Raw genomic sequence first — 17,203 nt, 5'->3', positions numbered from 1 at the left:
CAGCGATCGAGCCATACAACATGGCACCAGCCGTGTGCAGACCTGACCTGCCATCTGCCATCCCACAGGCCACCCTCTGGCCACCCCCCACCAGCCCCTCCAGCCCTCGCGGGAGCCCCACGCGGCCAGCAGCACGGTTCCCTGCAGAGTGTGGCGATGCTGGATACAGTCCGCAGCCGCCACGCCGGGTTCCCAACCGCTGAGACCACACGTGTCCCACGCCGTCGGGAACTTGGCCCATCATGGGTGGAGCATTGCGGGAGGGCCTGCCTATGATGCGCCAACTATTGCAACGGCGCATGGTGCGCAATGCGATTACGCCATTTCTGAGGGGGCGGAGCATGGAGACCAGCGTCAAACCAGCACCGGCCCCAATTTGGGCATCAGAGTCGATTCTCCGCCCGATTGCCGATTACGATATCTTAACAGTGGCATTTAACCAAGTAAATTACAGTGATTAACCTCGGTGTTAAAATAACTTCAATTGCAACATCTCGGCCACAATGGTAAGCTGAACTTTGCTGCTATTGTTACTCGGGGATATGATTCATTTTAGTTCCCTGCCAGATAATTTCTTCAAAAACATATGAAGTATTTCTACAAACACTGCCATAAATTATTATTTACCGCTTTTGGAATAAGAGTTATTCTCTTCAGGTACAGAGTATTCTAAATGTATTTAATGGCCCTGAAAGTGATATTACTCGTCAAATCAGAGACTCGAGTGAAATTGTTCAAAATGACATTTGTGTAAGTGACTTACGTAATGAATAGTTACTACTGTAACTGAAATGAGCATTTAACGAACAGTATGTGCTAATTCCAGATTTTAAGATATAAAATAGTGTTCTTAAATGAAAAATTCTATATTAACAATTATAAATAATTTTAATTTATTGTTTAACTTTTCTTTTTTTGTCAGATGATGGCATCCGGACACAACTTTGGCTTGTTTCTGATTACCATGAGAATGGTTCACTGTTTGACTACTTAGACAGATATACTGTGACAGTAGATGGTATGATACAAATTGTCATCTCTATTGCAAGCGGACTAACACATCTCCATATGGAAATAATTGGCACACAAGGTAAAATCATTTTGTTTCCAAATGAAGCAACTGGTTGAAATGAGGGTTATAATTGCTATTCCAGGACTTTACTGGATAACAATCTTCATAAAATCAACTAGGTTTGATTACATTTATTTAATTACGATTATGTAATTATATTGGATATATTGGAATAGGCATAATAATTCGTGCATTTTTTCTGAAACCATCGGAGACTCTGTTTTTTTGGGCAGCACGGTAGCATTGTGGGTAGCCCAATTGCTTCACAGCTCCAGGGTCCCAGGTTCGATTCCCGGCTTGGGTCACTGTCTGTGCGGAGTCTGCACATTCTCCCCGTGTGTGCGTGGGTTTCCCCCGGGTGCTCCGGTTTCCTTCCACAGTCCAAAGATGTGCAGGTTAGGTGGATTGGCCATGATAAATTGCCCTTAGTGTCCAAAATTGCCCTTAGTGTTGGGTGGGGTTACTGGGTTATGGGGATAGGGTGGAGGTGTTGACCTCGGGTAGGGTGCTCTTTCCAAGAGCCGGTGCAGACTCGATGGGCCGAGTGGCCTCCTTCTGCACTGTAAATTCTATGATGATGCTTGATGTTAAACCAAGGAGGGATGTACGCAAAGTTTAAATTCACCCTCTTGATGACTTTAATAGTTTGTTAACAGACCCACATGAATAATAATAATAATTTCCCCAACATCAGCTGCTCTGTAATTACCTCAGTAAACACAGCAAGATAGGGAATTTGATATTCTTTTGCTCACTGTGTCAGCCTTCTGAGTTTTTCTTTGAGGAAACATCTTCCCCCCCCCTTCCCCAAGTATGCACGAACCACAACTCCGCATTCCTGCAGCCCAGTTCCCCCTGATTCATGACAGAGTTTCATCTTATAGACTGTGATAGTGAAATTGCATCAAAAGACTATTAGATCATTGTAGCTCTGTAATATCAACACAAGATAACTAAAATGCAGCTTTCAATTGATATTTTAATTCTTCCTCACTTATTCTGCCATTTTTTTCCACCAACTAGTCGCAAAGATGTAGCCGAATCTTCTGGCAGAAGCAATGCTGTGTGTGTTGCCCCTGCATGCGAAGATTCTCCTGATCCGACACTACTATGTATTTCTTTCGGGATCTTTCGATCCCCGCTAGCAAAGAAAGGCAGTGCCCCTGGGGAACTCAATTAGAAGGGAGTTAAGAAAAGAGATGGCACGCCCCTTATTTACAGCAATATCTGCCATATTCAGGTTTGGGTAAGTGAATGAGTGGGTCGGTGAGTGGGTATGTGGATAGATAGGTGGGTGACTGGTGGTTGGTTGGTCACTTGTCCAGGTCTGCTTGGCGGGTGTCATAATCGGGTCAGGGGTTGTCGGATCTGATCGGGCAAGCATAATCAGGTCAGAGGGTGGACATGTTGGTCATGGGGAATGTTTAGTCAGGCTGGTAAGTAGTAGGGTGGTGATGTACCATCAATTGAACGCGAGACGAGTTGCTGAACAAACGTATGGCTTTAATCTGCTAGATGTTAGCCCTGTGGTCGATTACAGTAGAAAGACAACCGCCGGGAGTACTGGGTATTTATACCCCGCCCTAGAGGCGGGGTTAACTCAGCCTCTTGACCAATCGGGGAGTCATCACATGACTGGTCTCAACCAACTGGTCGAGAGGCACATGACCGACCAGGGCCAATGGTAAGCCGGTGTTCTGCACCAATGGCAGGCAGCTACGCTAATCATACCACCACAGGTGGGCAGGGGGATACCCAGGCCTGGTTTGCGGGGGGGGGGGGGGCATGAGTAGCAGGTCAGGGAGAAGTCAGGTTCCAATGTTAATCGGATTGTGGGAGTAATGAGGTTGGGGGGAAGTAGGGCTCTGGGGGTAGTCAGGTTGTAGGTGAGTCAGGCCAGTGGGGGTAGTCAGGGGAGAAGTCAGGTCAGTGGGGAGACTTCGGTGGTGGGTGGGGGGGGGGGGAAGTAGTCAGGGTTTGGAGGTAGTCAGGCTGGGGAGGTAGTCAGGTCAGTGACATAGTCAGGTCAGGGGGGTAGTCTGGTTGGGGAGTGGTCAGGTGGGGGGTAGTCAGGTCGGAGGGCGTTATCAGATTTGGGAGGTCGTCAGGTCGCACAGGAGTCAAATCGGCATGTTAATCAGGTCAGGGGGTAGTCAGATCGGGGGAAGGGTAATGTGGTTACAGGGGGTGACAGGTGGTTGGGTGTTGGTTGTGTATGTGGGGTAGTCAGGTAGAGGTTGGGCCCAGTCCGGGGTGTCGGGGGGAGGGTCAGTGGGTAGTCAGGTGGATCGGGGATAATCAGGCTGAATTGATCCAAGGACTGTAGTTTTGTCCAGTTTGGGAGGAGGGGGGCGGGGGGGGGGGGGGTAGTAGTTTCGTTGAGTGTCCGGGGGTTAGTCAGGTCCAATAATGATCTTTATTAGTGTCACAAGTGGGCTTACATTAACACTGCAATGAAGTTACTGTGAAAATCCCCATGTCGCATATTACAGTACACTGAGGGAGAATTCAGAATGTCAAGTCAGGGGTAAGTTGCTTCTGAATTGGGGAGAGTAATCGGGTTGGGGGAGTAGAGCTGGGTAGTTGTGGAATTTGACTGAGTCAGTTTTGGATATATCTAGGTGATAGACCAAGCTTTAAACTGTCTAACATTCCTTGGCTAACTATCAAGGGAAGTCCTGTGGATCAGCCCCGTCTCCGATTCTTGCTCAGACTCCGAGACATTCACAATAGCTCCCAGAGAGAGGGTACCTCCCAATGGATGTTTAAACTTTCTGAATAGGGGCTTCACCTGTGGGATTAGGAGTGTTTCCGTGGCTCTGGTGCTCCTCATTCTTTTATCCTCTTATTTATCATGCTCACGCAGCCCATATTTACCTAATCCGGGATCAAGAATTCCATATTCCCATGGAAGATTTCTGACTAAATGTTGGTGATAAAATGCCAAGAAATCCTGAGAAAATAGTGGAGAAAAGAGAGCAGTGAGAAGCAACTGGAGTGGAGTCGGCTCCTCAACATTGCAAATGAATCCTCAAACGGACACTCGACATGGCACTCTCCAAGGCATTACAGCTGATGGTTGCCAATATTATTGAAGTCATTGATGAGAAACTCGGCTTGTTGGCGCAGAAGATCAGTGCTCATGGTACTGAACAGCACAATACAAGGAAATTGAGGAAGTGGAGGAGAGAATCATTGCTGTTGAAAATGCAACTTCCTCAGACGAGGCCCGCTTGCAACCGTAAGAAAAGCAACTACATGGTATGTCAGAATTCCTGGCCAATGTGGAAAACTGAGGCCGGAGGATAAATTATACCCCTTGGCATAGTTTTATTGTTGGTTTGCCAGAAGGAGCTAAGGATAACATCCCAGCTGGCCACCACATTTTCTTAATCTGAACATGAAAGCTAGATGTATTGAGGTAGAAAGGACACATTGTATCCTGTCTTTGAGACCAAGGGACAATCGGTGATCCTGGCCAGTAATGGTGTATTTTCATAACTTCGGAGATTGGCAAAGCAGCAAGACGTAAAGGGGCCTTGCTCCATGAAGGAGAGGAGGTCTCTTTCTTCCAAGATTTTCTGGCAGTGATACAACCAAAGCCCAGGGGTTTCAATTAAGTTAGAAAATGTCTCAAGGCTATTGGAGTGCAATATGCGCTGCTTTGTCCGACTACACTGGGGGTAATATCTGACAACCCTGTAAAGACATTCGACAATCCGATTAAGGCCATGTTAACTCCGTGGAAGACAATAATTTGGAGTAACAATCTGCAGATCACTTTAAATTCTGAACTCGATATTCTTATTGAGATCCTTGGGATCAATGCAGATGCGCAGGTCTCCCGAAGACTTTCTAACACATACCATCAAGCTGACCCAGTCAGTCGGTTCGGTTACCTTGGAAATGAGGCCCTGTTGCTGAAGATGCTTGAGCTGTGCCTTCAGGCGCTCCCTCAGCAGAGCCGGGACCCGGTGTGGTGCATGGACCACTGGCTTGGCATCCGGTCGTAGCAGAATCTTGTATCGATATGGCAGCGTGCCCATCCCGTCGAACACATAAGGATAATGAGCAAGAATGTTGTCAATGCCGGCCTGAAGATCCACATTGGAGGATGTTGTTGTGTAAACCCGCTGCACGAAGTTCAGCTGCTTGCAGGCATGCGCGCCAAGTAGGGATACCCTGTCTGGCTTGACAATTTCAAAACGTAACCATGCATGGGTGCTCCGGTTGGAGACGAGTAGATGGCAGGATCCCAGTGCCGTGATGGCATTTCCGTTGTAGTCCAGGAGCCTGCAGGCTGCTGGAAGAACCATGGGGGGGTTTCTTGATGCGTTTGAAATCTGCCTGTGAGAGGAGGTTGGCAGAAGCACCTGTGTCCAGCTTAAATTGGATGGAGCAGTGGTTGACCTGCATCACCGCACGCCATTCGTCTGCAGAATCCACAGCGAGGATGGATTAAATTTGTGATGAGATGGATGTGGCATATTCACATTTGCTAATGATGCCCACACAGTGGACAGAGTCCAGGCTTTCTTTCTCTGGATCCGTTGTGCTGCCAGGATCAGAATCCTGTAATCGTTGTTGCACACTCTGAACGCGCCGTCGTCGGAATTGGGAGCGCTGGCCCCTGACAGGTGGTGCAGACCTGCACAAGGCTGCATAGTGTCCAGGCTTCCCGCAGTTTAAACATAGCCTGCCTCTTGCAAGGGGCTGGTTTAGCACAGGGCTAAATTGCTGGCTTTGAAAGCAGACCAAGGCAGGCCAGCAGCACGGTTCAATTCCCGTACCAGCCTCCCCGAACAGGTGCCGGAATGTGGTGACTAGGGGCTTTTCACAGTAACTTAAGTGATTTTGATTTTTCATTTCAGTACAGTGTTTCTTTAAGTGGGCATTGCCGCAGTTCGAGCACATCATGATGTCGGTGTCCTGATGCTCCGCGCGTCGTCGCACATGCGCAGTGCGGGTGTCGGCCACTTCGTTATCCCTTTCACATCGCGCATGCGTGGGGCCCCGGGAAATGGCCGCTTTCGGGAGATGGCCTGCACATTCTCTGCCTCATGGGAGTTTCTCATTTTCAGCTGATTTGTACTGGGCATAGCGATTTTTGGCGTGCTCATGCACTGTGCATGTTTCAGTCGCAACTGACAGGGTCATATGCTTGATTTTCAGTAGCTGCTCTCTCAAAGGATCAGAGTGAACTCCAAAAACGATTTGGTCTCTGATCATGGAGTCAGCAATATCACCAAAGTTGCAGGCTAGCGCTAGTAGGCAGAGGTTAGTTAAGGAGTTTAAAGATTCATCTTTACCTTGCAGATGCTGTTTGAATATGTAGTGCTCGAAGATTTCATTGGTTTCCATTTCACAGTGACTGTCAAACTTGTCCAGGATGGTCTGAAACATTGTCTTGTCCTGGCCTTTGGTGAAGTGAAAAGAAAAGGCTCTAGTCAAACCCCATTTGGAGTAATGTGAGCATTTTTGGGTCCCGTATCTAAGGAAGGACATGCTGGCCTTGGAAAGGGTCCAGAGGAGGTTCACAAGAATGATCCCTGGAATGAAGAGCTTGTCGTATGAGGAACAGTTGAGGACTCTGTGTCTGCACTCGTTGGAGATTAGAAGGATGAGGGGGGATCTTATTGAAACTTACAGGATACTGCGAGGACTGGAAAGAGTGGACGTGGAGAGGGCGTTTTCACTAGTCGAAAAAATTAGAACCCGAGGGCACAACCTCAGTCTGGGGAGGAATTTCTTCAGCCAGAGGGTGGTGAATCTGTGGAACTCATTGCCGCGGAAGCCTGTCGAGGCCAAATAACTGAATGTCTTTAAACAAAGACAGATAGGTTCTTGATTAATAAGGGGATCAGGGGTTATTGGGAGAAGGCAGGAGATATCAGGCATGATTGAATGGCCGAGCAGACTCAATGGGCCCAATGACCTAATTCTGCTCCAATGGCTTCTGGTCTTATGAATATCCATGAGAACCCGGAATCTTGTTCATCTGCATTAAACGAATGGCCCTCAGCACCTCATCCGAACTTAGCGGGGCCTCCAACTCTTCCCTATTCTCCTCCTCTATTCTCGGGAAGGAAAACCTGTCCAGAAACTCTGCCATATCTGACACCCCCTCCGATGGCTCCAACCTGTACAGATCTCTATAGAAAGTCTCAAATGCCGCATTGACTCCTCTTGGTGCTCTCAGTAAGTCATCGTCCCGTAAGTCCCGTACCAGCCTCCCCGAACAGGGCGAATGTGGCGACTAGGGGCTTTTCACACTAACTTCATTTGAAGCCTGCTCGTGACAATAAGTGATTTTCATTTTTCATTTAATTTCATCCCTCGTGAGCTTCCCGATGCTCGCCTGCGAAGGCCGTCAACTATGCGACCATCAATTCACACGAGACGGAAGTGAACAGTGGTTTTAATCAGCAAGTACTGTGCCTGCCTGCGACTGCTCTGCACTGAGAGCCGCCTGCAGGGCAGCAGATCTATATACCTCCCCCGAGGGGGGGGGGGCGGAGCCAGGGGCGGAGCCCACAAGGGCACCAAAATGATACAGTGCGATGTAATGTGATACAATGGTCCATAGCTAGAGCCCACAGGGGCAACAACATAGTACAATGCAATGCAATGGTGAATGGTTGCCGTGATACATTCACCACATTCGCCCCCTGTTAAAATATTGAAGTCCAGCGGGGGTGAAGTGGCTCACAGGTTGAGTCTGTCCGGCGCCTTGATCGTGCGCTGTGATTGCCTGAGCTGTGGTCTCGCTGCGGGCACGGGTGTTGAACTCGTTGCTGCGGGCACAGTTGTTGAACTCGTCGATGCGGGCATGGGTGTTGACTGCGGGAGCGTGTTTTCTGGAGCTTCATCCCTGTAGGTTGGCGATGGGGGAAGGGGGTGTAGGAAGGGGGTATAGGCCATGCAGGGGCGGGTGGTGCTGTTCGGTATGGGTTGGGGGGGTAGGTGATGGTTGTAGGGGATCCTGCAGGTGCCAGGTCCCGGAGGGAGACCGTATCCTGTCGGCCGTCGGGGTGTGCCACGTAGGCATAGAACATAGAACAGTACAGCACAGAACAGGCCCTTCGGCCCTCAATGTTGTGCCGAGCCACGATCACCCTACTCAAACCAACATATCCACCCTATACCCGTAACCCAACAACCCCCCCTTAACCTTACTTTTATTAGGACACTACGGGCAATTTAGCATGGCCAATCCACCTAACCTGCACATCTTTGGACTGTGGGAGGAAACCGGAGCACCCGGAGGAAACCCACGCACACTGGGAGGACGTGCAGACTCCACACAGACAGTGACCCAGCCGGGAATCGAACCTGGGACCCTGGAGCTGTGAAGCATTTATGCTAACCACCATGCTACCCTGCTGCCATACTGGGGGTTGGCGTGAAGGAGCTGGATCCTCTCGACCAGGGGGTCAAACTTATAGCTCCTCAAGTATTTTCAGAGGAGTACGGGCCCCAGTGTCGTCAGCCAGGACAGAAGCGAGACCCCGGAGGTGTATTTCCTAGGGAAAACAAATAGGCGGTCATGAGGGGTCTCGTTCGTGGCTGTGCAAAGGAGTGACCTAATGGAGTGGAGCATGTCGGGGAAGACCTCCTGCCTGTGGGAAACTGGGAGATTCCTAGACTGGAGGGGCAGGAGGACGGCCTTCCATACCGTCGCGTTCTCCCTCTCCACCTGCCCATTTCCCCAGGGGTTGTAACTGGTAGTCGTGCTCGAGGCGATGCCCTTACCGAGCAGGTACTGACGCAGTTTGTCGCTCATGAACGTCGAGCCCCGGTCGCTGTGGACATAAGTGAGGAAACCGAACAAGGTGAAGATACTATGCAGGGCCTTAATGACAGTGGCTGCGGTCATGTCGGGGCAAGGGATTGCAAAGGGGAAGCGGGAGTACTCGTCAAGGACGTTGAGAAATACGCATTGCGGTTGGTAGAGGGGAGGGGCCCTTTGAAATCGATGCTGAGGCACTCGAAGGGCCGGGATGCCTTCACCAGTTGGCCTTATCTGGTCGATAGAAGTGCGGCTTACACTCCTCGCAGATTTGGCAGTCCCTGGTCATGGCCCTGACCTCCTTGGTGGAGTAGGGCAGGTTGCGGGCCTTGATGAAGTGGAGAAGCCGGGTGACTCCCGGGTGGCAGGGGTCGTTGTGGATGGCCCGGAGTCAGTCATCTTGCGCGCTGGTGCATGTACCGCGGGACTGGGCATCTGGGGGCTCATTGAACTTCCCAGGACGATACACGATATCGTAATTATAGGTGGAGAGTTCGATCCTCCACCTCAAGATTTTATCATTCCTGATCTTGCCCCGCTGTGCATTGTCGAACATGAAGGCTACCGACCGTTGGTCGGTGACGAGGGTAAACCTCCTACCAGTGAGGTAGTGCCTCCAGTGCCGTACAGCTTCCACGATGGCTTGAGCTTCTTTTTCGACTGACGAGTGTCGAATCTCAGAGGTGTTGAGGGTACGGGAGAAAAAGGCGACGGGCCTGCCTGCCTGGTTAAGGGTAGCGGAGAAGGCGACCTCTGACGTGTCATTCTCCACCTGGAAGGGGATGGACTCGTCCACCGCGCGCATCGCGGCTTTGGCAATATCTGCCTTGATGCAGCTGAATGGCTGGCTGGCCTCAGCCGCCAGTGGGAAGATGGTGGCTTTAATCAGTGGGCGGGCTGTGTCCACTGGGGACCCACTGGGCATAATAGGAAAAGAACCCAGGGGCATCTTTTCAGGGCCTTGGGGCAGTGGGGGAGGGGGAGTTGCAGGAGGGGCTGCATGCGGTCGGGGTCGGGCTCCAGGACTCCGTTTTCCACGACATAGCCGAGTATGGCCAGTCGGGTTGTGCGGAAAACACATTTCTCCTTGGTATAAGTGAGGTTGAGGGCTTGAGCGGTTTGGAGAAACTTCTGAAGGTTGGCGTCGTGGTCCTGCTGGTCTTGGCTGCAGATGGTGATGTTGTCCAAGTACAGAAATGTGGCCCGCAGCCGGTACTGGTCCACCATTCGGTCCATCGTTCTTTGGACGACCGAGACCCCGTTGGTGACGCCGAAGGGGACCCAGAGGAAGTGGAAGAGGTGGCCGAGTGCCTCAAAGGCTGTGTAGTGGCAGTCCCCCCGGGCGGATTGGGAGCTGATGGTATGCGGACTCCAGATCTACCGTGGAGAACACCGGGTAGTGTGCAATCTGATTCACCATGTCCGCTATCCGGGGAAGGGAGTACACATCAAGGTGCGTGTACCAGTTTATGGTTTGGCTGTAGTCTACAACCATCCGGTTCTTCTCCCCAGTCCGGACGACCACCCTGTGAGCTCTCCAGGGGCTATTACTGGCCTCGATGATCCTCTCCCTCAAGAGTCGCTGGACCTCGGACTTGATAAAAGTCCTGTCCTGGGCACTGAACCACCTGCTCCTGGTGGCGACGGGTCTACAGTTGGCGGTGAGGTTCGCGAAGAGCGGGGGGAGGGTTGACCTTTAGGTTCGCGAGGCTACATAAGGTGAGAGGGGGTAGGGCCCCGCCGAACTTCAGTGTCAGGGTTCTGAGGTTGCACTGGAAGTCCAGTCCCAACAGGAGAGGAGCGCAGAGATCGGGGAGTACAAATAGTTTAAAATTGGCGCACTCGGCGCCCTGTATCGCGAGGTTTGCGACACAGTACCCCCGGATCTGCACTGAATGCGATCTGGAAGCGAGGGAGATTGTTTGGAATGCGGGGGAAATTGGGAGAGAACAGCGCCTTACCGTGTCTGGGTGTACGAAGCTCTCCATGCACCCGGAGTCAAAACAAGCAGGGCGCTTCGTGCCCATTGACCCAAACGGTCATCATCGAGTTCCTGAGGTGCTTCGGGCGTGACTGGTCGAGGGTAACCGCTCCGAGTTGCGGGTAGCCGGCGTGGTCGGAGGTGATGGGGTGGTCCCAAGATGGCTTCCCCCGTCGGTCGCATGTGTCGGGCGGCGATGAAGATGGTGGCCAAGATGGTGGCCCCCATGAGTCGCACATGTAGAGTAGAGTCGGAGATGGCTGCCCCCACGGACAACACGAGGCAGATGACGCGTCTGGAGGGGGTGGAGCTGGCAGGCATGCAGCCATGCTGCGGACTCTGCGGGCCTGTGAGTCCGAAAGTCGGGCCTGTGATTTGGAGGTTTTGAGCCTGGCCAGACAAACATTGGCAAAGTGTTCTTTCTTGCCGCAATCGCTACAGGTCGCGTTCCAAGCTGGGTAACGCTGCCTGGGGTGTTGGTGCTGGCCGCAGAAATAGCAGGATAGCTCCCCGGGTTGGGCCGGCAGCCGCGTGACACAGGCCTGGGGCACCCTCTGGTCGGGTATCCACGAGGGGGTCGCGTGGTCGGAGGGGAAAACATTGAGGCTCTGAAACGCTACTTCTAGGGAGGTGGCTAGTTTTACCATCTCTTCTAGGTCGAAGGCGCCCTTCTCGAGCAGGCGCTGTTTGACGTAGTTGGACCCCAGCCACGTAGGCGTCCCGGATGGCGAGTTCCATGTGTTGTGAGGCCGTGAAGGCCATGTAGTTGCAGCTTCGCGCGAGTACTTTCAGGTCACGTAGGTACTCCTCCAGCGATTCCCCGAGGTGTTGGCGGCGAGTGGTGAGGAGATGCCATGTGAACACTTTGTTCACCGGCCTCACGTACTGCCTTTTCAGGATCGCGACTGTGTCTGCGCACGTGGTCGTTTCCTCGATTTGCCACGGAGAATCTGTGGCTCACCCGGGCGTGGAGGAGGCTCAGTTTCTGTTTGTCGGTGACGGAGGGCGAGGAGGAGGCGGTGAGTTAGGCCTCAAAACAGCGGAGCCAGTGCGAAAAAATCCCTTTGGCTTCAGCGGCTTGTTGGTCGATGTGGTAGTCAGAACTGTTGTATATAGTGCACGTATGAGATGTAATACGGTAAGGCTCCTTTACTACAGGTATGGGGGTAGATCCCTGCCTGCTGGCTCCGCCCAATAGGCGGAGTATAAATGTGTGTGCTCATCGAGCTGCAGCCATTTCGGCAGCAGCTGCAGGAGGCAACACATCTCTGCGTAATAAAGCCTCAATTACTCTCTACTCTTGTTTCGTCGTAATTGATAGTGCATCAATCTATTACGCAGAGTTTTTACAGCGATGGACCTTCGCATCAAGTCAGATCGCCTGCAGCTGCACCCTCAAGCAGACATAGCCACGTCGGCCTTCGACCACTGGCTAGCTTGCTTTGAAGCCTACATTGGATCAGCGACAGAACCACCCTCAGAGGCATAGAAACTACAGACCCTGTACTCATGGTTGAGCTCCGATATCTTTCCTCTTATCCGGGACGCGCTCAACTACACTGAGGCCATGGCGCTTCTGAAAGAGATCTACAAACGTCCGATCAACATACTCCACGCCAGGCACCTCCTATCCACGCGGCAACAACTCACCGCTGAGGCATTGGAAAATTTCTGGCGTGCCCTGCACGCCCTGGAGAGGAACTGCGATTGCCAGACACTTTCGGCTGTTGAACATTCCGAACTCCAAATCAGGGACGCTTTCGTTACAGGTATAGGGTCGGTGTACATCCTCCAGCACCTCTTAGAAAGGGATACGCTCGACCTGACGGTGATCAAGAAACTCGCGACCTCACTAACGGTAGCCTCCTGTAATTTTCAAGCGTACGTCCCCGACCGCACAGCGACCCCCTCCTGGACATCGTGGAATCCCACCAGCGACCGTCCCCAGCCAACTCCAAGCCTGCGCCGCACGGCAGCCAGCCAACCCCGGGGGGCCCAAGTGCTACTTCTGCGGGCAGACAAAACACTCTCGGCAGCGCAGCCCAGCACGGAGCCCACTCTGCAAGACCTGCGGGAAGAAAGGACATTTTGTTGTGGTGTGCCAGGCCCGGTCGATTGCCGCTGTAACCAGCCCCATTGTTCCTGCACCTCCCGCGTGCGAACCATGGGCGCCGCCATCCTCCCCGCAATAGACCTCGTGCAGCCCGTGGGCACCGCTATCTTCCCACGATCAGACCTCGTGCGGCCCGTGGGCGGCGCCATCTTTAACGCCACCATCTTCGGCGCCATTTTGGATGGTGCCTCAGGACCCCTGCCCATCGGGCACCTCATTGGGCCACTCATCACCCGCAACCGCCGCCGACCAGCCCGGGGCCCACCAACACCAGCCGCAGCTCGCCTCCATCACGCTCGACCAGTCCCGGTCATACAAACTCGCAACTGCGACAACGGCGGTGAAAGTCGAGGGCCACAAGACACCTTGCCTTCTCGACTCCGGGAGCACTGAGAGCTTCATCCACCCCGATACGGTAAGGTGCTGCTCCCTCGCGGTACACCCCATTACCCAACGAACCTCCCTGGCCTCCGGATCCCACTCAATGGAAATCCGGGGGTACTGCATGCCCCCCTCACCGTCCAGGGCGTAGAGTTCAGCGACTTCCGGCTCTACGTCCTCCCCAACCTCTGCGCTGCCTTGCTACTCGGCCTGGACTTCCAGTGCAACCTCCAAAGTCTAACTCCGAAATTTGGCGGGCCCCTACCACCCCTTACTGTATGCGGCCTCACGACCCTTAAGGTCGACCCACCTCCCCTGTTTGCGAACTTCACCCCGGATTGTAAACCCGTCGCCACCAGGAGCAGATGGTACAGTGCCCAGGACAGGACCTTCTTCAGGTCGGAGGTCCAGCGGCTACTGAGGGAAGGCATCATCGAGGCCAGCAACAGCCCTTGGAGAGCCCAAGTGGTAGTGGTAAAGACTGGGGAGAAATACAGGATGGTCATTGACTACAGTCAGACCATCAATCGGTACACGCAGTCGACACGTACCCCCTCCCACGCATATCTGATATGGTCAAGCAGATTGCACAGTACCGGGTCTTCTCTACAGTCGACCTGAAATCTGCCTACCACCAGCTCCCCATCCGCAAGGCGGACCGTCAATATACGGCGTTTGAAGCAGACGATCGCCTTTACCACTTCCTTAGGGTTCCCTTTGGCGTCACTAATGGGGTCTCGGTCTTCCAACGGGAGATGGACCGAATGCTTGCCCGGTACGGACTGTGGGCCACCTTCCCGTACCTGGATAATGTCACCATCTGTGGCCACGACCAGCAGGACCACGACGTTAACCTTTCCAAATTTCTCCACACCCCCAAACTCCTGAACCTGACGTATAAGAAGGAGAAGTGCGTGTTCAGCACCAACCGCTTAGCCAGCCTTGGCTATGTGGTGCAAAATGGAGTTCTAGGGCCCGAACCCGATCGCATGCGCCCCCTCATGGAACTCTCCCTCCCCCACTGCCCCAAGGCCCTCAAACGATGCCTGGGGTTCTTCTCATACTACGCCCAGTGGGTCCCTAACTATGCGGACAAGGCTCGCCCACTCACTCACTCCACAGTTTTCCCCCGGATGGTTGGTTGCCTTCATGTTCAATAACACACAGTGCGGCAAGATCAAAAATGATAAAATCTTGAGATGGAGGATCGAGCTCTCCACCTACAATTACAAGATTTTGTATCGCCCCAGTAAGCTCAATGAGCCCCCCGATGCCTTATCCTGAGGTACATGTGCCAGAGCACAAGTGGACTGACTCCGGGCCCTACATGATGGTCTCTGTCACCCAGGGGTTACCCGGTTCTTTCACTTCATAAAGTCCCGCAACCTACCCTACTCCTTTGCGGATGTCAGGGCGGTCACCAAAGACTGCCAGGTCTGCGCGGAGTGCCAACCGCACTTCTACCGGCCAGACCGGGCCCACTTGTTGAAGGCTACCCGTCCCTTTGAACCCCTCAGCATGGACCTCAGAGGGCCCCTCCCTTCCTCCGACCAAAACGCGTATTTCCTTAACGTGGTCGACGAATACTCCAGATTCCCCTTCACCATTCCACGCCCCAATATGACGTCTGCCACAGTCATCCATGCCCTCAATAGCAACTTCACTCTGTTCGGCTTCCCTGCTTACGTCCACAGCGACCGGGGATTCTCCTTTATGAGTGATGAGCTGCGTCAATTCCCGTTCAGCAAGGGCATTGCCTCGAGCAGGACGACCAGCTACAACCCCCGGGGAAACGGGCAGCTGGAGAGGGGGAACGGGATGCTCTGGAAGGCCGTCCAGCTGGCCCTATGGTCCAAAAATCTCCCGGTCTCCCGCTGGCAGGAGGTCCTCCCTGACGCCCTTCACTCCATCCGATCGCTACTTTGCACTGCGATTAATGCAACCCCCTATGAACGTCTCCTTGCCTTCCCTAGGAAGTCCATCTCCAGGGTTTTGCTCCCAACGCGGCTGGCAGCTCTGGGACCCGTTCTCCTCCACAAACACGTGCGGCTCCACAAGGCGGACCCGTTGGTCGAGAGGGCACAGCTACTCCATGCAAACCCACGTGGCGTACCCCGACGGCCACCAAGACACAGTCTCCCTCAGGGACATGGCACCAGCTGGGTCCCCACAACCCCCCTAACCACCCTGGTGCCACCCATCCTCCCCCCAGCGCACCTCACCACAGCCCCCGCTCCAGGACGATCCGTCCTCCCATTGGCTCCATCCGGGGATGAAGATGAGGACTGCACGCTCCCGGAGTATCCGGCGACTACGCCGCTGCCTGAATTTCTACCGGGACTGCGGACCTCACAACGGAGGATCAAGGCACCCGACTGGCTGAATTTGTCAACTTTTCCAGAACTGTACACCTTAAAAATGCTCAATCACATGTAAATAGTTTTCCACCATCCCCGCTGGATTCCTTTTTAACAGAGGGTTTTTTAACAGCTACTGCTCCTCTCTCCCCGCTGCTGCTCCTCTACCCCGCTGCTGCTCCTCTACCCCCGCTGCTGCTCCTCTACCCCCGCTGCTGCTCCTCTACCCCCGCTGCTGCTCCTCTACCCCCGCTGCTGCTCCTCTACCCCCGCTGCTGCTCCTCTACCCCCGCTGCTGCTCCTCTACCCCCGCTGCTGCTCCTCTCTCCCCGCTGTTGCTCCTCTACCCCCGCTGCTGCTCCTCTACCCCCGCTGCTGCTCCTCTCTCCCCGCTGCTGCTCCTCTCTCCCCGCTGCTGCTCCTCTACCCCCGCTGCTGCTCCTCTCCCCCCGCTACTGCTCCTCTCCCCCCGCTACTGCTCCTCTCCCCCCGCTGCTGCTCCTCTACCCCCGCTGCTGCTCCTCTTCCCCCGCTGCTGCTCCTCTCCCCCCCGCTGCTGCTCCTCTCCCCCCGGCTGCTGCTCCTCTCCCCCCGCTGCTGCTCCTCTCCCCCCCCTGCTGCTCCTCTCTCCCCGCTGCTGCTCCTCTAACCCCGCCGCTGCTGCTCCTCTCTCCCGCTGCTACTCCTCTCCCCCACTGCTGCTCCTCTCCCCCCGCTGCTGCTCCTCTACCCCGCTACTGCTCCTCTCTCCCCGCTGCTGCTCCTCTACCCCCGCTGCTGCTCCTCTCTCCCCGCTGCTGCTCCTCTCTCCCCGCTGCTGCTCCTCTCTCCCCCGCTGCTGCTCCTCTCTCCCCGCTGCTGGTCCTCTCCCCCCGCTGCTGACTCCTCTCTCCCCTGCTGCTGCTGCTCTCTCCCCGCTGCTGCTCCTCTCCCCCCGCTGCTCCTCTCTCCCCGCTGCTGCTCCTCTCTCCCCGCTGCTGCTCCTCTCTCCCCGCTGCTGCTCCTCTCTCCCCGCTGCTGCTCCTCTCTCCCCGCTGCTGCTCCTCTTCCCCCGCTGCTACTCCTCTCTCCCTGCTGCTGCTCCTCTCTCCCCGCAGCTGCTCCCCTCCCCCCGCTGCTGCTCCTCTTCCCCCGCTGCTGCTGCTCTCATCCCGCTGCTGCTCCTCTCCCCCCGCTGCTGCTCCTTTCTCCCCGCTGCTGCTCCTCTCTCGCCGCTACTGCTCCTCTCCCCCCGCTGCTGCGCCCCTCCCCCCGCTGATGCTCCTCTCCCCCCGCTGCTGCTCCTCTCTCCCCGCTGCTGCTCCTCTCCCCCCGCTGCTGCTCCTCCTACCCCGCTGCTGCTCCTCTCTCCCCGCTGCTGCTCCTCTCTCCCCGCTGCTGCTCCTCTCCCCCCGCTGCTGCTCCTCTACCCCGCTACTGCTCCTCTCTCCCCCGCTGCTGCTCCTCTCTCCCCGCTACTGCTCCTCTCTCCCCGCTGCTGCAACTCTCTCCCCGCTGCTGCTCCTCTCCC

The 17,203-nt window shown here is 54.4% G+C and overlaps 1 protein-coding gene across 1 annotated transcript in view; it reads left to right on the top strand.

The window, feature by feature from the left end:
- LOC119962312 (TGF-beta receptor type-1-like) overlaps positions 1–17,203 on the top strand; it is a 132,990-nt gene that overhangs the window by 32,485 nt on the left and 83,302 nt on the right. The window contains exon 4 of the mRNA XM_038790296.1: positions 923–1,090. Within this exon, the coding sequence (XP_038646224.1) occupies positions 923–1,090 (168 nt within the window). The remainder of the gene's footprint in view (positions 1–922; positions 1,091–17,203) is intronic.

Source organism: Scyliorhinus canicula, chromosome 2, assembly GCF_902713615.1.
Source record: "Scyliorhinus canicula chromosome 2, sScyCan1.1, whole genome shotgun sequence".
NCBI lineage: Eukaryota > Metazoa > Chordata > Chondrichthyes > Carcharhiniformes > Scyliorhinidae > Scyliorhinus > Scyliorhinus canicula.
Note: the sequence above shows the minus strand (reverse complement) of the source record. Positions and strands in the feature narration are given on the sequence as shown.